At 42.1% G+C, this 21,373-nt stretch overlaps 1 protein-coding gene across 1 annotated transcript in view; it reads right to left on the reverse strand.

The window, feature by feature from the left end:
- Positions 1-1,028: 1,028 nt before the first annotated feature.
- EXOSC6 (exosome component 6) overlaps positions 1,029-21,373 on the reverse strand; it is a 71,803-nt gene continuing 51,458 nt past the window's right edge. Inside the window, exon 2 of the mRNA XM_086945273.1 lies at positions 1,029-4,035. Within this exon, the coding sequence (XP_086801399.1) occupies positions 3,874-4,035 (162 nt within the window). The 3' untranslated portion in view covers positions 1,029-3,873. The remainder of the gene's footprint in view (positions 4,036-21,373) is intronic.

Here is a 21,373-nt window from a genome sequence, read left to right on the forward strand (position 1 = left end):
GCATTCTACATCACTTTACTCAAAAAACAATGCATTGTACGCCAGTCTACTCTGCACCACCATTCTTCACACCACTTCACTCTAGCCCACTCTACAACACTCCACTCTGTGGGGCTCTTCTCCATTAAAATCTACTCTGCTTTATAACACTGCACTATTCAATGCTCTACTCCACAACACTACTCTACAAAACTCCCTCTACGCCATTCCATGCCACTTCACTCTATTCTAAGCCACTGGACAATACTCTTTGCCATTCCTGTCTCCTACACTACTCCACTACACAATAATCTACTCCGATCTACGACACTCCACTCTACGACGCTCTATACCACTTCACTTAACTCCCTCTTAGCTACTCCACAAAACTACACAACAATCCACACAACTATACAATACTCTACACACTCCACAACACTTACCTTCACTCTCCTTTACCCCACTAACTTTTAGGCATGCTGAACAGCAGTCATGCTGGTGTACAACATGGCTAAAACATACTGGCATAGCCAATAGTTCTTGCATAGGAGAGACACATTGGCTTTGTCAATGCTTGTTTTTATTGCTGCACGAAACAAAAGTTGGCAGATTTTTTTTGTGATAACATAACAGTACAAGTCTTTTTAATGATTCGGAAATACAGCCTAAGATCTATTTCCTCGAAGACTGAGGTATTTGAGCTCTGTGTGGCACTGCAAGAGGAAATCAAAATCTATTATAATTGTAAAAGTGATCAGAACTGAATGTGATTGTAAGTATATATTTAGTCATTATGGCCCTTAATTTGTTTCCAATTCTGCTCAGTAAAATCTTGGTTGACATAGTGAACAGAGAGCAGGAGACTGGCAAGTCTGCATTTCCAACGGATCAAGATTTGAAAATGGATCAGCAATGTAAGTGGGACCATTCAGTTTATGATAGGTAGACCAAGCATTATATGCAGGATTCTAAAAAAATACTTTGTCACAATCTGTAGCATTAAAGGACAGATACTACACAGTTGAAATCACTTGACTGGCAAAAAGTGGTGAGAAAAATATAAATTTATTGAAAATAACAATGAAATTGATGAAGTCAACAAGTCGCAAGCTGGAACAGATACTGCACTCTAACATTTAATAATTTAGAGGGGCTACAATGGAGACATTCCGACATACACCAGGAAGTACCGCATACCTACATCGGACTATCCCAAAATATGCACAGCTTGATGCATACTAAACACATTTCGTAAATTACCAACAAAACAATGTAGTCTCCCTTTGAAAAGTAAAAAAAAACATTGAGGGTAAATGGTAAATACAATTTTTTTTATGGTAGAGGATCTTCCCTATAAATAGTAAATACATAGAGGCCTTCCCTGCTCAAGCTAAAAGGGTCACAAAATCAATTACCCCAAGATAATTACTGAAGTAAGTCACTGTGCCAACTGCCCAGATGTAGACATGAAAGGCAATATGTCGCCCTCAAACCATATGGGCGAAGGGATAGGTTTTCATGCGCTTCCAAATAGCACCATGGGCAGAAAGCAGAGAATTAAACATCTTTCAACATGAGAGAATTCGATTTCCACCATCACTCTAGAAGCTCGTGCAAATTAGGTGAAATTCTGAAAAGACTTCTTAACTATAAAGATCCAGGCTAGCAAGATCGGAAATACTTTAACTGAGTGGACATTAAGACAGGTTGCTTGATTGTTCTAATACTTTAATGTAGAGCAGAACTATGCAGATGTTTAAAAGTCCAGATCAAGTACTTTATCACCTACTGTACAGCAAATTTAACTCTGCAAAGAAAATCAGGTTATCAAGGTTGCCAACACCAATGGTGGGTGTGCAAAAAATATATGTTTTCCCACTCAAATTCACCTCACTCAGAACTACAAAGGTCACTGATTTTTCTTCTCTAATCAATGTGCTCAACACGAGGGTATATAGTCTAAACTTGTGTGGGTTGTGTTTTCAGTGATATGTGACCACATATATGATTGTGAAGATGTGGGTCTCTGCGTGGGTGACATGGAGTGAGAAGGAAAACAGCTTTATTTCTGTAATGTGACTATTTGTGATCTCTGTACAGATATTTGGAGGTGCGTGTGGAGGTATGAGGCGCTGCAAAAAAGAAAAGTGAAGGTAAATTATGTTTGATGTGTTGATATATGCATGTGTCAGTCTACACTTATGACCTAAATAACCCAAACTCAATTCTACTGGAGAAAGGTGTGTGTGTGTGTGTGTGTGTGTGTGTGTGTATATATATATATATATTGTGACGAAGAACAACTTGTTGTTCGAAACGCGTTATCCCTGACTCCTTGATTTCTGAATAAAGACCTTTTGGATGAACTACGGGCTCGTATGAATTCTTTTACCTGAATTCTGCTTGGATATGTAGAGATATATATATATATATATATATATATAGTGTTTCAATCTAATGTGTAGTAGCACAGAAAGACAGCTAACCTATTTTGAAATACGTGAAGCACTTGAGAGCATGTTTGAGCCATTTTGTTATGATGTGTGGAGGTGCGTATGTATTTGTGATCTACGTGCAAAAGAAAAAAGCTATTTTTACTTATGTGGTGACTTTGCTCAATATAGGTGGGGTGAAGGCTATGTGTTGAGTTTCTTGTCAAAATTCAAAGGCCGACTGGTGGTGGTTTGCTTACTTTTTAGCAGCAGAAACTTACTACTTAAAATAGCACGAAACAAGGAAAAGCACATCACCCTTCAAAGAGAGGGCCCATGGGAATGCTATCCGATTGTGGGATCTGTTTGTGCTGGATATAGTTTTAGTCAATAATTCTTTTCATGTACACAAGGGTGTTTGTCTGACTATGCAGGAGGATGTCAGAGTGAAGGTGCAGAGTTGGAGAGGAAGGGGATGTGTGTGTGTCTCTCATCTGTCTTGGCAGAAAGTGAACTACTTGTTTTAAGTATGTGTGGTACTAGTGTAAAAGGAGTGTAGGTATGCCAACCAAGGAAAAGCGTGCTCAATTTGTATTATCGATAAGACTGTAGGCATATAAGTTTGTGATCTTAGTAGGTGACCAAACTAGGTATGTGTCTTTGCATATATTTCTTTCACATAAGTGTAAGTGCATATTTTCCCTGACAAACTCTCCAACTAGCGATCTACAGGATCAATCGTTTACAGCAACAGAAAGCCAGATCTCGTACGTCCAGGATCTTGTATAGGTCTAAAAAAACAAGAGAAACAGTGAAACATAAGATAGAAAAACCTCATTCGCCACTGACTGGGTTAACACGTATTGATGGGAACACAAAAGCTTCCTTCCTATAACAGGACCTTAGTAAAGTGTTCAAGAAGACTAGCGCTCTCCTGTACAACCATTATAATGACTCCATCAGCGAGTACGTTAGAGGGTTTTTGTCGTCATATTCACAGGCTTCCATAATTCAAGGGAGATGGAATTATCCCAGCAGTATATTATCCAGCTACCAATTTACGCATTAAAGTGGGTATTTTTCCTTCAAGTGTCTGTACTTATCAAATTGTTTGTAAATCTTGCTGTGGCATTAAAGATCAATAAAGGGTGATTTAAAGCATAGGAGAACACTCCTTATCAAGAATAGAAGTGTGACGTTTACGAGGAACTCCTCTGACTACTTGGTTCAAAACTATTCCTTAGTTACAAGTCTGCCAAACGTAGGGACATGAAGCCTCCTAAACAGTGTCTCTAGAAAGTAAAATGACCTCACACTGCCGTCCTTGCCACAACGCAGTTGAACATGTGGCCCCTTGAAGCAGGGAGAACTCAAATCTTTAACCACTTAACAGGGCATAGCAGTCGATTGCTGGTTAAGCATGAATCCAACAAGGGGGTCAGTCGGGTGCAGATATCCTCAGTTAAGCAGAGCCAGGATCTGGAGTAGAAAGTTTCTTTTTGGTGGCGCGTATCAGGCACTCCTGTAACACTGGGTAGAGCTTCTGGCAGCCTTCTATGCAGAGGCGCACTGCCTGTGATGAGGAATCTTCTTCCCACTCTCCACTGCACAGGAGCCCAGTCACCTGGTCAAAAACATTTAGAAAAAGATACAAGTTTAAAACTGAAACACTGGTGCCCAGAATGCAAAGGTTCAGAGAAAACACTTAATTCCAAAACGCTCGCTGTGATGGATATGTATTACTACGACTTTCAGATGCCACTGTAGAAGAAATGAGAGAATATTTTGTTTACAACATCTAAAAAAATGTAAGGCAAGGCATTATCTAGTTTGAGTTCATTAAATATACTTTTTACAGGCAAGTGCTAACTCCTGAGGATAAACCAGGCACAGGTCCCACAGTGGTAGGTATATTCTAGGCTTGCCAGCTAGTTCGCTAGCTTATGCAAACAATGAGATGTGACTCTCCTTTGTTAAGGACTATGTCTATTTGCCCTCTCCTACTCTTATGGTGCTCAATATGGTCAAACCTGCATGCCACTTTTAACAAGGAAATCATTGAAGAATGTCTATCTTGTGATTCTGAACTTCAAATTCAATGTCTTCTTTATAATAAAACAGACCAGCACTAAGTTAGGTAGACTATCAATCTTTTTAAACCCACAAGTCTATGTTTTAAAGACAGATGATGGGTTAGAAGAAATGTTTTGGCAGAAGGAAATGGAGGCTGTAGAGGTGCTGAAATCAATCAACTGTGAACACTCTATGATATGAGCCAATAAAGGTACGGAGCCATATTTGGTTAGGGTGCTCTCCATCTGGGAACAGATTTTAACAAGATTTAGGTTAGGATGGGTACTCCAACCCCCAATGTGGTTACAAAATCTCCTAAACAAATTTCTGGAGTTCTTTGTCCACAGAGGTTTGGATATAAATGCTGCTAAAACTAAGTTCATGGTCTTTGGTAAGAATGTTAAGAGCTATTCTGTAATGGCGGGGAAAGACTGTTTGGAACAGGTCTTTAGCTTTGATTATTTGCTGAACCCTATTGGATATATTTAAGTGAGTCTATCCAATAAACAAAGGAGCACTCACAACATCACATAGATCAAAGGCCAATCTACGTTTACAGAAGAACACATTCACGTTCCATTTCTCCGAACCTAAAAGCCCATCGAGTGAAGGTCCAAAGTGTTGTCTTGTATGGTGAAGAAGTTTGGGGTTAAACGGATACCATGAGGATTGCAGTGACCGAGAATACATTTGCTAGATCATTGCTTACGATCCCTGTAAGTAACCCTCGACCCATTCCGCTTTACTTTGAAATGGGGATGAAAATAGTATTTGATCTGGCGCACTTAAAACCACTATTATTCTGGGTCCATACCAGGACAACTTCGTAATTAGTGGAATATAGATAATCCACGAGGGATGTAAAGGATACGGGTCATGCTTTGGAGGTACCCTGATAAAACGTTTGTTTGTGACTGGTGCAAAAAACTGGGTTTGACTAAACTGTGGGACTTGCCCGAATCACTTTGTAAGGCTGACAAGCAAGTCTTAAAATCGACCTACTGGTCACTAGTGAGGCAAGCAGTGGCGGTGATGGAGCGAGCTTCAGAAATAATTTTATTCTGGCCCGTGAAGTTAAAACTCTCATAACATGAACTAATATATTAATGAATTATTGCACGATTTGTTGTACTAAATCAATCTAGAGTAAAATTCCATATCATTACATGGGACTAACGTGCTTTATGTTGCATTTGCAAGTTTGTTTAATAATTCATAACTAATGTTGTTTTGTCTGTCCTATTGTCTTTGTCAACATTAATGCGGCTGATTAATGGCATGTGCTCATTTCATATGTGCTCTTGTCTATGCTGTGTCTGTTTATCTTTTTCAGATATATGAAGAATCCTGCTGGACATTATGAAGAATGGTAGATTTCAAAGTGCTGCTTTTCTTTGTGCTTTCTGCTAGGTGACTTATACTAATGGGTTAACATTAGCAATGATGGATGGGAAACAGAATGACTTTCATTCCCTAAATTAATTATTGTTTTGTGTTTGTTTAAATAATAGCTTTCTGAAAGAAGCATTGAGTTGGCTGCAGAAAAATAATGCATTCTGAAAAAGTGACGCAAGCAAAAGTGGCGCAGAAAATTGACGCTTTCTGAAAAGAGGCCTACTGATGAAAAGCCACACGAGAAAAACTTATTTTGTAAAGGATGAGAAGCCTATAAACTTTTATTGTGAAAAGTTTTTGAAAAGAACTGCAAAAGGCAACTCTGTGGAGAGGTTTGCTAATGTGCCACGAGAAGCTCAGAACGGACAGGCTCAAGGCCAGGAATGGGAGTTGCAGCATTTTTGTGCACTACATGAACAATCTTTGCTACAAAATGTAACAGCCTAAGGAAGTGCTGCCAGGACACTGTGCATGAACAATGGTTTTGTGTAAAAGCCTGGACTCTTGGTGGAAGATGTCACAATTTACTGTGGCGTGAGGTGGTTCAGCCAATGGGGAGCTAGAATTCAGCTGTTGGTATGTGAAAATAGTTAATTTAGCCTTAGTTTTAGGGTATAAGAATTAGCTAAAGAAGCAGATTTTTGGCTTACGCTTCTTGATTCCAGAGGGACGTGTTCTGCTGTTCGATGAATACACGTAAGGAAAGGTGACTTTAAAGACTTTGTTTTCAGGCGATGAGGGTAGAGACAGAGAATTAGTTAGGGTTTGGAAATGCTCTTTTTCACTTAATTCTGCTGAGTAATATTTTCTTGAATTAAGCTCTCTTTATAAATGCTGAATAAAACTTTGACTTTTTAAAATGCTTGCTTAATAAAGTTCCAAAACCTAAGTTTTCCTGAATATGTTTGAATAAACTTTTTAAATGACAAGCTGGTCTGGTTTATTGTAGACAGTTTAAACAACATATTAGATTCATTCGCCTCATGATTCAGCTGCTCTGTTATTTTATGGGCCTAGTATTGATTGGTAAGTTTGGTGGTAGATAGGGACACCATTTATGCAGAATTTTAGTAGGAGCGCTGGATCAGTTTTTGGTAGCATTCGTACGGTTATATGTTGTTTTTGACATACATGCTACATACATGATACATATATGTTGGAATAGTCATAGGATCAATGTTTAACATATGTTGAGTTTTTGATTTTGTCAGATTGTTATATGTAGTTGTAAAGGTTTTTCCAGCAGTGTGAAAAATTCCTGGTTTGCCATGGCAAGAGTAGTGTGACTAGAAAAGTTATACAGTGCATTTGTTCTGCTTCAAATGGTGATATCGCCGCATATCACGTGTTGTGGACGTACAACACAAGTTTAGGGTTCTAGGTGTGTTGAGTAAATTGTATGTATAATAGTGTGGATTGTCTATGAAATCGTAGCATTGAGTATAGGGACCTGGTGAGCCTGTTTTAAAACTCTGTGAAAAGAGTAATAGGATTTAGCCAAGCTTGTGTGAAGGGTAAGCGTTATTTTTTTTCTAAGGTTAGAGTCCTAAAGAAGAAAGGTAAGCGTTGTTTCTTTCCTAAGATTAGAGTCCTAAGGAAGAGATAAGCGTTGTTTTCTTACTGGCGAAAGAGGTTTATTTCTGAGGTTAAAGTCCTGAGGAAGAAACAAGTAAGCATTGTGAGAAGTTGGCCCGATATGCAACGTTCGCTATTCTAGCGACCGCTATGTATCGTTCCAACGACCCTTATGGTGTTTGGTTGTAAGTCAACCTATAGACCAGCTATCCTAGTAGCGTGGATACGAGCAGTCTAAGGCTAAAGACTCGAGAGGGCGCGTTAAGCCAGCTGTTTACCACACATGTACCCCTTGAACACCCAGTGAAAGGACACCACACAAGTGTTATGAAAATAAACAGGATATTTATTAAGATTCACAACAGCCCTGGACTCTTTATGAGGACAGGGTACTAAGCACAAACCAAATCTCTTAGGAAAATACTTCAAGTGCACAATTAAAACAAGTGTCCGAGGACACGGAAAGTTTACGGTCTCCGGCGGACCCGATAAGGCAAGTCGGAAGCGAGGGACTCGGGACCCTAGAGTAAAGAGGCTATGCAGGCACCGAAATGCCGAGTTACCTAGCCACGAGGTCTGCGGCTGCACAAGTCTTACAGGCGTCGGGGTCTTCGCTGACGAGCCAGGAGCCGGAAGAAAAGGAGTTGCTGGCCGGCGACCAGTGATGAATAGTTCGTAGAGATCCAAGCCTGGATCAGAGATGGTTGATACCTGAAAGCAGAGGGGACCAAGTTCGTACTACTAGCCAGTAGTCAGGGGGTACCAGGATGGCACCGGTTGGCCGTCACCTCGACCAGGTGAGTGGGCGACGCTAGGCCCTGCAGTCTCACGGACCAGGAGGCGTTGTCGGTGACCACGGCGGAGGTGCGAGCTGTCCCACGAAGGATGATGCTGTCGGCGTCGCTGGGCCCAGGATGGGGCAACAAGCCTTGGCAGATCTCAGGGCCACGTGGTGGGCCTAAGATGGCGTCTTGAGTGGACCAGGAGGGTCCGGGGTGCTTCTCGCAAAGTTGGAAGCAAGGGCCAGTCTGGAGCAACCAGACCAGCAGTGTTGATTGTCGGATGTCGTCACAGAAGGGCACAAGCCAGCGGCTAGTGACCAGACAACATGCTGAGCAGCGAGCAGAAGGGCCCCACGCAGATCGTGGAGATGCTGGGAGACTGCACTTCGGTGCTGGAGCGGCTCAGGGTCGGGGCTTCTCGGACCCCAGAGCACTCACCAGGGAATCGCTTCGATGGTCGTGCTGGTTAAGAGCGTGCAGGTTCTGATGATGGCCGGTCCCTCGAGGTCTCGTCGCACCCACAGATCACAGCTGAGCTGATGACGTGGGTAGAGGTCAGAGGTGCCAGGGAAGCTGGTTCTCTTCGAGCTGGGCCGTCGGATCCTTGAGGAAGGACTTGCAGCAAACCGCAGAGTTCTTAGATGGTGCCCGCTGATGCAGGGTGACTACTCCTTAGTCACAAGGGAGAAATCTTGAGAAGAGTCTTGAAGTCCTTTCGTAGAAAGTATTCTTGATTCAAAGATGATCTAATTTGGAAGGGTCCCCGCTCCGGCCTTTATTCTAAAGAAAGGGGTGGGTACATGACTAGGTCCTGCCCTAAGGGTGGGACCAGGAAGGGAGGTAGTTACACCCCTCTCCCCTGCCGGACTTTCCCCAGGCCAGGGCTGGCGCCCCTGGAACTGGTTCTGACCGGCAGATGCGTAGTGAGCACCGGGGTGCCACTCCGCAGTCACCTTCTCGCAAAAGCCCTACCTACCCAGAATACACAAACCCTGTCTGGGACGGTGCGAACACCGCCCTTGACAGGAAACCCTTTGTCCAAGCTCTCCTCGCTGGAAGGACTCCCAGCAGCAGGAGGTCAGACTTGTGTCTGTGGTGGCAGCATCCATTTTGTGGAGCTGAGGCTTTAGTTAACTTTAACCGGGGTTCACAGTTACGTACATGTCGTGTCCCTCTAGAAGGGCGGAATGCTAACCTCGTCGCCAGAGTTGGTGAGGGGGCAGCATCCCGATTCGTATGACACCTTACTCGACATGTCTTGATAACGCGACACCGAAGTTACCGATGTGGTACGCGTTATCATGGAACAGCCATTGGGTCTTGATTCCGCAAGCTGCAACCGGGCTCGGCTCGGGCCAGAACCTAGTTCACTCGAGCCCATGCACTCTGCCTTCAGGATTGTCAAGGCCTGCCATAGGAGTGACTGATAGGAGCTCGGGTGTCCATTGTATGGTTAGATATAGAGCTACTATATCTAAAGCAAAGTGTGATTACACGACTTCGCCCCAGCTGTCGTGCAGCCAGTTGTGTCAAATTTAGGAGGCCAGCCAGGGGTGGCATAATACATGCTGCAGCCCCTGGCGGCCCTGGGTACACCTATGCCCTGCGTTACGGGGTCTGATAAGGTGGCCCAGAACCAATTGGTAGATGCACCTAGGGTACATATCGTAATTTAGAAAGAGAACAGCCAGGCTGGGGGTCTGATTGGCAGGCCCACAGCCAGAGAAAGTCGTAAACCAGTGAAACAAAAGCAAAAAATCTGGGTGATCATAGGATTGCAGACCCTACTCTCCTACATGCATGAATAGGGTTTTCTTTTGTATGAATGTACGTGTAAATGTGGTGAAAGTATTCAGAAGAAGTAGCGTTGTCTATTTCAAGTGATTGAGTAAAAATCTGTGTGCCTGAGAAGCTACTGTCCTTTTTAGAGAAGCAGGCATATGGTTTGTTTTGTGTAGTCACTAATTGTGTTAAAAAAGAATATTGTAAAGCGCTCTGAAGCTTTTAGGTAAAGTCTGCGCTGTTTAAATGCATTGTAAGGTGTTCTGCGCGATTTAAAAATGTATAAAAAGTGTTCAGCGTAGTTGAAATGTACAAAAAGGTGATCTGTGCTATTTTAATGTATTTAGGAGCATTTAGGAGTGTTCTGTGTTAATTAGGTTATAATTAAGGTATTCCACGTTGTTAAACATATTTTAAAGTAATTCGTGATGTTTAAATAGCAAAAAAAGTGATCCGCGTTATTTTTAAAACATTATTAAAGGTTTCCCCGCTTTAAATATACCGATAAATTGTTCTCCGTAGTTTAAAACAGTATGGAAAGCCTTCCGATTGAATTCTGAAGGGAGGGGCCGTTTACCGAGTGAGGAGCGTAAGGGGAGAGCTGCCAGCTGCAGCGGTTGTCTACGTCACAGCCGCCGCGCTCTCATTGGTCAGGGTGCCGCAGCGTCATAGCAGGGCCGCGCCCTGATTGGTTAAAGTGCCGCAGCGTCACAGCAGAGCTGCGCTGTGATTTGTTGTGGCTCTCGTAGTGTCACAGCAAGATCGTGCTGTGAATGGCTTGGTGTGCGTGTTGCAACTGATGTGCGTGGCGAGGGATTGCGCGCCGTGTTAAAATTACATTTCCAAAAAGAGAGGCCTGAGCGCGAGGTGAGAGAGACTGCAGCAGCAGAGTACACGTCACAGCAAAAGCCGCGCTGTGATTGGCTAGGCGTCGCAAAACGCTGTGATTGGCTGGAGCGTCATGGCAGCCGCGCTGTAGTTGGACAAGGCATTTGTTGCGCGGTGATTGGTTGATGCGTTGGTATTGTCTGCCGAGTTTGTTTATGTTTGTCCCCGGTTGCCTTCCTCACTACAGCTGCGCTACGTGTTCACAGCTGATGTGTATGATAGCGGTTGGCAAGCGTTGTGCGCTGTGATCTTTCTGATTCCTGTCTCCCCTCGGTGGTGTGAAGGGAGCACTGTGACTGTGTTTAAATTCTTTGGGAGGGGCCCTGGTGCCCCCGTGTCCTGAGAGCATTTCCCATTTCCTGAGGAGTGATTAGCATTTTCTTTGTCGTTTCTGCAGCACTCTTATCTTTCGCCCAGGTGTATCCCCTCCTCCATAAAGCAATGGGGTGGTAGCTGCAGGCTGTTTATGAGTGCTCTGATGTTTAAATGGCTCAGATCGCCAAGGGAATCCTTATAACAAACAGGACAGTGAAGCGCCCCCTCCTGGTGTGTGTCAATTGGTGTGTGGTGATTAGGTGTTGTTGCTGAATGAATATCTTAAGCCGCATATAATTTGTTGACAGCAGCATTGTATGGACGAGGTGCATTGGGGAGATCGCGCTGTGTTTGAAGTGGTCATACATTATGTTTGGGCTGATGGCTACACTTGGATTATGTTGTTGTGAGCTGATGTGATGTGCTTTTTCTGTCAAGGTTTGAATGAAGATTACAACTGGTGGCTAGTTGACTGAGTGGTGCAGAGAATTTATCTTGAGTGTTGGGTTAGAACCTGTTGATTGCCTGTTCACAGTAGTTGATTTGTATAGCAGAAGTGTGATTTGATTGAGGTGTGGCCAGTTCTTAATTCTGTTTTCAGGTGGTTCTATTAAATAAAAAAAACATTACCGAGTCTTCCCCACAGCTGATATTTTGTGTGTGTACAAATAAGCATTTTAAAACACCCAGTAAATTGCAGGCGTTTCCACTCCTGCCAGTCTAAATATTTTCATCGCTGCTTTTCGCCTAAATCAAATTGTGGATATAAGGAAAATTAAAAGATATATTAATTAAGCAGGAAGTTCTGTTTATAGTGCAAAATACAACATCACATGGCTTTGTTGAATAATTAATTATATGTATTGATTAGCAGATGCTATAAGGCCAATAAAGTAAAAATATTATTTTTATTGTGATTAATTTTAATAAAGGTGAACATTTTAAAACATGGATAATTATTATCAAAAGAAGAAAATGTTTTTCTGCTATCAGAAAATGAAAAATGTATTTCAACATGTTAAAAAGGTTGTTGCTACATGTGAGAGCAAACTAATGAATAAACAGGCGAATAATAAAGTAACTAGTAAACATAATAAAAATACAGATGCTAAAGATTCAGTTTTAAAGGACATATATTTTGAAAGAACATCTCCCCCAAAAGAAATTATTATTAAAGAAAATTTGATTCCCAAATTAGCAAATTCAAATAATAAACCTGCCAGAGAAGAATTAATTGATCATTGTAAAAATGATGTTGTAAATACAGATCAGTACAGAAATTCAAGCAGATCCCCAGAACAGATTAATGTAACGCCAAGAGTCCCAGTTCAGATTAATGGAGTCCCAGCCCAGACCCCTTCTCAAGGTGTCACAACAGATAGGTATGATGAGATGCCTAGTACTTCTGGAATTAATATTCCTGATCATGTAAATTCTATAAATGGTTTAATTGAGCAGTTAACCAGAAACATGGAAGCAGTGACAGTTCCTGTGAAAATTGGACCTGATCTTCCAGTGCTTAGAAAAGATTAAACTAGTCCCACAGCTTTAACGGTCCCATTGAATTATGAAATTCAAAAGTTTGCTGAAAAACTTTATTCTAATGTACCTGAAAATGAGCTAGTAATGATTCCAACTCAGCAAGAGAGAGTGATGACTTTAGCTTCAGCTAGTGAGGACTCGGACGATGATCTGATTGACCTGACACAGCCTGATGAATACAAATTACTGGATGTTGCAAAATCAAAAAGTGATTTAGAAGAATTGATAAATTATACAATCAGTACAGACAGATTAAAAACATCAGGATGATGAGGACATTGAAGGCTTGAACAATACAGGTAGGATTGCCCCTGCCCATATAAAAGATTTAATTTGGGCTTTGAGAAAATGGGGTAATCTGAATAAATGGAAAACAAAACGGACGAAGAAAAAGGAGAAGGAAAAAGCGTATTTAGCTGTTGTAAGAGTGTAAAAATCCACAGATGCAGAATGAGATAAAGGAGCAGCAACAGTTGCTGAATAAACAGCTACAAATACAGCGACAGGAGGGGATTCAGCAGAATGGGATACCTCCGCTGCCATTTCCAAATTATGTTACTGAGCAGAAATACAATACAGATACAGGATTCAGTGGAGACCAGGAAAACAGACCAATTCCAGTTAAAATTGCAAACAAGCAGGGAAACTAATTTCCTAATGTTCCACAGTACAAGATGAAGTCAGAAACAATTGAAGGAGTTATTCCTGTTATTGAAAAATTCGTTAGGCAGGGTGTCCTAAAAGAGATTGAGAACAGTCTACTCTTAAACCTCCCCTGTCCAATCCTCCCCCTGTTCCTCTCCCTATCTCTCCCATGTCTAACCCCCCCCTAGCCCTCTCCCCAAACCCCCCCCTCCCACTATCCCGATCCCTATCTCTCAACCCACCCTCTCTAACTATAACACGCTCGGCCCCTCCACAGCTGCTCACAACCCCCCCATTGACTCCATAACAAAACGGCTCACAGCTCTTGAAAACCAGGTCGACACTATCACCCAAGGCTTAATAGAAATCCTTCTTAACCTCGGTATAGCCTGCAAACCCCACAAACCCCCTCTCCGAACCCCCCTCCCCGCCAACGCCAACACCAACACCACCCAGGGGCCCACAGTAGCCCTCAATGCCCACCCGATCGATCCATATCCCAAGGACCCTGTCTCCAGTCCCAAAAAATTCGAACACTCCAGAGCCCCATGCACCAGGCCCCCGACCACTATCTCTTCCCACTCCCCAGCAGGCTCAAAACACCGGACCTCCAGACCGCGCAGATCAGAAGCTCCTATGTCAGACAGAGAAGCAGCCTTACTAGCCACTTCCTACGACCCTACCATCTCAGTTTCACCTAAATCTAAAATCCAAGTAATCACGAGCTACCGGAAAGACCTACCCACCTTCAAACGACAGAGATTACCAGTCCTCACCGCTATACCTAGAGAGGCTAAAGACAAAACCACCAGCAATCAGGAGAAAATCACCAACTGCCTCCTAATCAACTGCAGATCGGCCTCACTACATGCAACGGACCTAGCCGAAGCTATCCTCACACATGACATTGACGTTGCGTTCCTCACAGAGACCTGGCTAAACAAGACATCTCCTCCCTGCCTTGACATGCTGGTACCTCCTGGTTTCTCCCTCATCTCCAAAGACAGGATTGATCAACGAGGAGGTGGGGTTGCTATCATCCACAAGGACAGCTGGAGCATCACAGAAACCTCCTCCTTCGAGTACAACTCATTCGAATATCTATCCGCTGTCATCAAAACCAAAGACAACGACTCTCTACTGTGTCATCTACTCTATCACCCCCCTGGCAGAAACAACGAGTTTGGAGATCAACTATCCAACCTGATTGCACAAGTCGCCCTCGGTGATTCCAACAACATAATTCTTGGTGACCTGAATCTCCGATGGAACGAAATCCACAACCCTCTAATCAAATCGCTATCCAGCCTCCTCGCCGACAACAACCTCACTCAACATTGCACTGAGGAGACGCACTACAAAGGAGCCACATTGGACGCCATCATCGCACAAAAGAACTCAATCACGGTCAACCACATACTACCTGTTGACTGGTCAGATCATCATATGATCCTATTTCACATCAATCATCCCATCATCCCGCTCAAACCTCCCCAAGACCACCCCAAATGGTCAAGAAACCTCTCCCAAGTACCCCAAGACATTCTAGAAGGCCAACTAAGTTCACTTCTTCCAGACAACTCTCTGCACCTCTCGACCAATGATCTCATCGACCACTACAACTCCGAGCTAGTCTCCATTCTCGATAATCTAGCTCCACTAAAGCTCAAAAGAAGCCGTGCCACCCCTTCTAGAACCTGGTTCAATGCGGACCTCAACGCAGAAAGAAGATCCTTGAGAGCCAAAGAAAGAAAGTGGAGAAACAACCCAACAGCCATCCTTCGCTTACAACTAAAAACAGCACGCAGGAAATACAACAACCACATCAAAAACAAGAAATCCAGCTTCTTCCGAGAGGCACTAGCCAATTCCAAAAACAGACCTAAGGAGCTTTACAACATTATCAGACGTCAAACATCCAAGCCTCTACCCTCACCCCTGCAGGAGTCCAAAGAACTATGCGATAACTTCGCCACCTTCTTCAACGACAAAGTCCTAAAAATCGAATTATCTCTAGACATCAACAACTCACACCTCCCGAAGGACAACGCGGCCATCCCTCAGGCCCTACCTTCCGGCTCCTCCCCCCTCCGTTGGCTAAGCTTTCGCCACGTGCAGGAAACTGAGATAATCTCGCTGATCTCGACCTCCAAACCATCAGCTCACATCTCAGATCCCATTCCCACCTCACTAATCAAAAAAATGAAACTCACCTTAGCACCTATCTGGGGCAAAATCATAAACAGCTCCCTACAAAGCGGAGTGGTCCCCGACTGTCTAAAAATGGGACAAGTCACCCCTTTGCTGAAAAAACCCGGTCTTGACTCTACTGACTTGAACAATTTCAGACCGATATCTAACCTCCCTCTACTTGCCAAAACACTGGAACGATGCGTTCTCCTGCAATTGACTCATCATCTGGATAACATCAATCTCCTAGACCCCCTCCAATCCGGCTTCAGACAAGGCCGCAGCACAGAAACCGCGATGCTGAACATCATAGACGATATTCACGGCTCCCTTGACGCTGACAAATGCTGCCTCCTCATACTCCTTGATTTATCCGCAGCTTTCGACACGGTGGACCATAGGCTCCTCATCAAGACTCTGCAAGTAAGAGCTGGCCTCGGCGAGGTAGTTCTCGATTGGTTTTCCTCCTTTCTACACAACCGCTCGCAAATAATAAAAATGAAGAATTTCACCTCCGAATCCCAGCAAGTCAACAGGGGTGTCCCCCAAGGATCAGTACTTTCTCCTCAGCTCTTCAACATCTATATGGAACCGCTCGCCAAACTACTCAGGAATGCCAATATCCACTTCCACCTCTACGCGGATGACACACAGATCTACCTGGAAACCTCTTCAATTAACGACATCCACCGAGTAAACGCCGTCTTAAATGATGTTCAAGATTGGCTGACAAAGAACCACCTGAAACTCAATCCCGACAAGACCGAAACTCTTCTCATCTCAAACAAAGAAGACAACCCTCAAATCATCGAGTGGCTGAAGTCGATCGATGCTCTTAAAGGTTCTCTCACGCTAGCTGATTCCGTAAAATCTCTGGGCTTCACCTTAGACCCCAAACTAACCTTGACAAACCACATTAAGAACTCGGCAAAAAGCGCATTCTTTAACCTCAGACTGCTGAACAAAATCAAACCTTTCATTCCCAACAAGGACCTCAAACTAGCCACGCAATCACTAGTTTTATCTAGACTGGACTATGGGAACTCAATCCTAACAGGCATCCCCAAATCACACCTGGCCCCATTAAAAACAACATTGCATGCGGCAGCAAGAATGATCACAGGATGCAAAAAATCCGACCACATCTCCCCTGCACTCAAAGAACTTGAATGGCTCCCGATGGATATGCGTAGCACCTTCAGAACGGCCTGTCTAACCCACAAGGCCCTTCACACCGGAAAGCCAGAATACCTGGCTAACAAACTCACAAAAGCTGGCCAAAGTAGAATCCTGAGAAGCTCTAACTCCCTGCTGCTCATCCTACCAAAAACCAGAAAGAAGAAAACTGCGGACTGCTCCTTCTCAGGAAATGCCCCCAAAATATGGAACTCTATCCCCCCGCATATCAGATCCATACCGTCCTATGCGGAATTCAAGAGCCAACTCAAATCCTTGTTCCTCATCCGTTCCCTAGGTCCTGGGTAACTAGGATCAACATCCACCCCCAGAACTATGTGAGAACTCAGTATCCTATTGCCAAGAAGTCCTACTGTACGAACTGTCATTTGATGATCACCTTTATTTGTTACTTGTCTTTTTGTCCACCTTTTCATGCCTTTACTGTAAAGCGCTCTGCTACCTTCGGGTCTTGTTAGCGCTATAGAAAACTTCTAAATAAATAAATAAATAAATAAATATGGGTATTAGAAAGCCAGATGAAACGTACAGAATAGTACAGGACCTGAGAAAGGTTAACGAGATAGTTATCCCTTGTTGTCCTATTGTGCCCAAACCAGTAGAGATCCTTTGTCAGATACCACATGATGCCGAGTGGTATTGGGTCCCAATGCACCCAGAGAGTCAAATAATTTTTGCTTTCAGGTTCCAAGAGAGAATTCCCAGTCAGGTAACTATTGAGAGAATTAAAATGATTCAGGCAATGGAATCACCAAAGAACCAAAAAGGAGGTAAGAATGTTCCTAGGTATGGTTGGTTGCGGTTGCCGATGGATTAGTGGTTTCTCAGTAATTATGAGGCCATTTCAAAGACTGACAAAAGCAGATAAGAGACCGAATTGTCCAGACATAAATAGAGTTCGAAGCCATTGAGCAATTTAAAAAGAGTTTGAGTGAAGCTCCTGTTCAGGGCATGCCAGACTTCAACAAAGGAATTGAGCTTCTTGACAAAATAGCAGTGATAAAATGTGCTGCAAATGGAGAGAAAAATAATTATGTCTCAAAAGGCAATGAGCACATGGGTACCATTGTTAAGTTTGTGCTCAGGAGTGGGTTGCAATCAATGGGGAAAAATTCAATGAACATGTTTCAAGCATCCTCATACTAATCTTTGCAATTCAGTCATGGCAAGAATTAAAACAATTACAAGATGAGGCAAATGATGAGGAGAGAAACACATGGCTCAAAGAAGGTTTCAGACAGCAAGAGGAAGATGAAATTTGGGTTTACAAAGATGACAGACCTGTTAGGCCCAATTGCATGATTGCTGACATGGCACGGATGTACCATGGTCCAATTGAGAGTTTGGGAACCATAGGCCAGGAGGGTGGTTCATTTACAAGTATTCAAATAGATCTTTTTGAAATGCCCCAACATAACAAATTGAGATATGTGCAAGTCGTCATTTGTTTATTTTCAAAATGGGTAGAAGCTTTTCCAATAAGAAAAAATGATACAATTTCTGTATTCCATCAGTTGGGAACAGATGGGTTTGCAAAAGAAAAGGAGCAGGCTCATGATCTATTGCCAGGAGACTGGGTCAGAACAAAGGTTCATCGGAGGAGAAACTGTTTAGTACCTAGGAGGCAAAAAGCAAGACAGGTGATACTAGTCACAACAAATATTGTAAAGAGCAAAGGTATGAAAAGGTGGATACATATCAGTCATACTTTGCGTGTACCACAGCCTGTACCACAGCCAAAAAATCAAAATGAAGAAGATACCACAGATGATTCAGACTCTGAAGAGAAAGTTCTGAAGAAAAACAAGATCTTGAAGATCGACAAGGTGGTCGACATCTGGATGATGTCAATGTGAATAAAACATTAAATGAAAAAGATCTAGAGATTGTGATTCTAGATTCAGAAAATGATGAAGATCTGCTAGAAAAAGAAGCAGAAAAAGAATCTGTGACTGAAGAGATTCAAGATCAGGAGAGTATTGAAAAGCCGATTGGAAGCTCTGAAAGCAGGAACAGAAATTCTGGAACTGGGAAGCTAGTAGCAAGTCCGGAAGAGGAGGACGAATTGCCAAGTTCCAGCTACAGAGATGTTGTTCCTAACGGAGTGAAGCTGCTGAGTAAAGAAGTTCCTAGATACAGTATTGAAATCTCTGAAACTGACTCTGATATGAAAGTGATGAAGAATCTGAAATAAGAAAATTCAGAAAAAGAACTTGGAAAGCTGTATGTAATGAAGTCAAGCCTAAGAAGAAACTCTTGAGAAAAGGTGATGTCTGGCCTAAAGAAGATTGGAAGTTCAAATCTATGAATAAATTGAAAGAACAAGTCAATGAAGTGTCAAGTCAGAAGAGTGATTCAGACAAAAGAGAGCAAGCTGGAAAGAAAATTGAAATGATTACCAGGAAAAGCAAAAGACCCTTAAAGCCCAATCATAAGTACAAATCTCCAGAGTGGGCCTATATTTTAATTCCACCAGTAGTTGAGGTTAGCAGTAGCAGCCAAGAAAATTTGGAAGAAAATAGTGACAATGACTAGGTTTAGTTTTCTTTAAATTGACGTTTATTATTGGCATAAGGCTGAAGAAATTGTGTTAGGGTGACACAAGGTCGAAGAAATTGTGTTAGCTGGAAACACTTTTATGTAAGACGCAAGGTCGAAGAAAACATGTTTTAGAATTTGAAAAAAAAGGGGGTGTATACTATATACTAAACTATATACTAAGTTTTCAAAAAAAAGTTTTCAAAAATTTAAGTTTTTGTTTTGTTTTATAATACTCAGATTGATATTTGTTTTGTTGGTGCAATTCAAAATGTAGATACCTATAAATTCATTGGGGGGTTGGGGATTCAAAGGTGGAAAGGATCCAACTTAGCTGAATAAAGAAAGGGTAAAGGATATAGAATTAGTAATACTCATTATGAGAGTTGCAGAAATATAGATGAAATTAGAGTTTAAGTACTAATCCTGAGAAAGCCTGAAACATGTTCAATATATAAAAAAAAATTAAGTAACATTTTTGGATTTTGTTTGGTGATTTTGAAATAACCAGATGAGGGAGTTGATGGAGCGAGCTTCAGAAATAATTTTATTCTGGCTCGTGAAGTTAAAACTCTCATAACATGAACTAATATATTAATGAATTATTGCACGATTTGTTGTACTAAATCAATCTAGAGTAAAATTCCATATCATTACATGGGACTAATGTGCTTTATGTTGCATTTGCAAGTTTGTTTAATAATTCATAACTAATGCTGTTATGTCTGTCCTATTGTCTTTGTCAACATTAATGCGGCTGATTAATTAATAGCATGTGCTCATTTCATATGTGCTCTTGTCTATGTTGTGTCTGTTTATCTTTTTCAGATATATGAAGAATCCTGCTGGACATTATGAAGAATGGTAGATTTCAAAGTGCTGCTTTTCTTTGTGCTTTCTGCTAGGTGACATACTAATGGGTTAACATTAGCAATGATGGATGGGAAACAGAATGACTTTCATTACCTAAATTAATTATTGTTTTGTGTTTTTTTAAATAATAGCTTTCTGAAAGAAGCATTGAGTTGGCTGCAGAAAAATAATGCATTCTGAAAAAGTGACGCAAGCAAAAGTGGCGCAGAAAATTGACGCTTTCTGAAAAGAGGCCTACTGATGAAAAGCCACACAAGAAAAACTTATTTTGAAAAGGATGAGAAGCCTATAAAACTTATTGTGAAAAGTTTTTGAAAAGAACTGCAAAAGGCGAGTCTGTGGAGAGGTTTGCTAATGTGCCACGAGAAGCTCAGAACGGACAGGCTCAAGGCCAGGAATGTGAGTCGCGGCATTTTTGTGCACTACATGAACAATCTTTGCTACAAAATGTAACAGCCTAAGGAAGTGCTGCCAGGACTGTGCATGAACAATGGCTTTGTGTAAAAGCCTGGACTCGTGGTGGAAGATGTCACAATTTACTGTGGCGTGAGGTGGTTCAGCCAATGGGGAGCTAGAATTCCGCTGTTGGTATGTGAAAATAGTTAGTTTAGCCTTAGTTTTAGGGTATAAGAATTAGCTCAAGGAGCAGATTTTTGGCTTACGCTTCTTGATTCCAGAGGGACGTGTTCTGCTGTTCGATGAATACACGTAAAGAAAGGTGACTTTAAAGACTGTTTTCAGGCGAGGAGGGTAGAGACAGAGAATTAGTTAGGGTTTGGAAATGTTCTTTTTCACTTAATTCTGCTAATGAATAATATTTTCTTGAATTAAGCTCTCTTTATAAATGCTGAATAAAACTTTGACTTTTTAAAATGCTTGCTTAATAAAGTTCCAAAACCTAAGTTTTCCTGAATATGTTTGAATAAACTTTTTAAATGACAAGCTGGTCTTGTTTATTGTAGACAGTTTAAACAACATATTAGATTCATTCGCCTCATGATTCAGCTGCTCTGTTATTTTATGGGCCTAGTATTGATTGGTAAGTTTGGTGGTAGATAGGGACACCATTTATGCAGAATTTTAGTAGGAGCGCTGGATCAGTTTTTGGTAGCATTCGTACGGTTATATGTTGTTTTTGACATACATGCTACATACATGATACACGAC

The sequence above is a fragment of the Lissotriton vulgaris genome, chromosome 12 (genome assembly GCF_964263255.1).
Source record: "Lissotriton vulgaris chromosome 12, aLisVul1.2, whole genome shotgun sequence".
In the NCBI taxonomy this organism is placed as follows: domain Eukaryota; kingdom Metazoa; phylum Chordata; class Amphibia; order Caudata; family Salamandridae; genus Lissotriton; species Lissotriton vulgaris.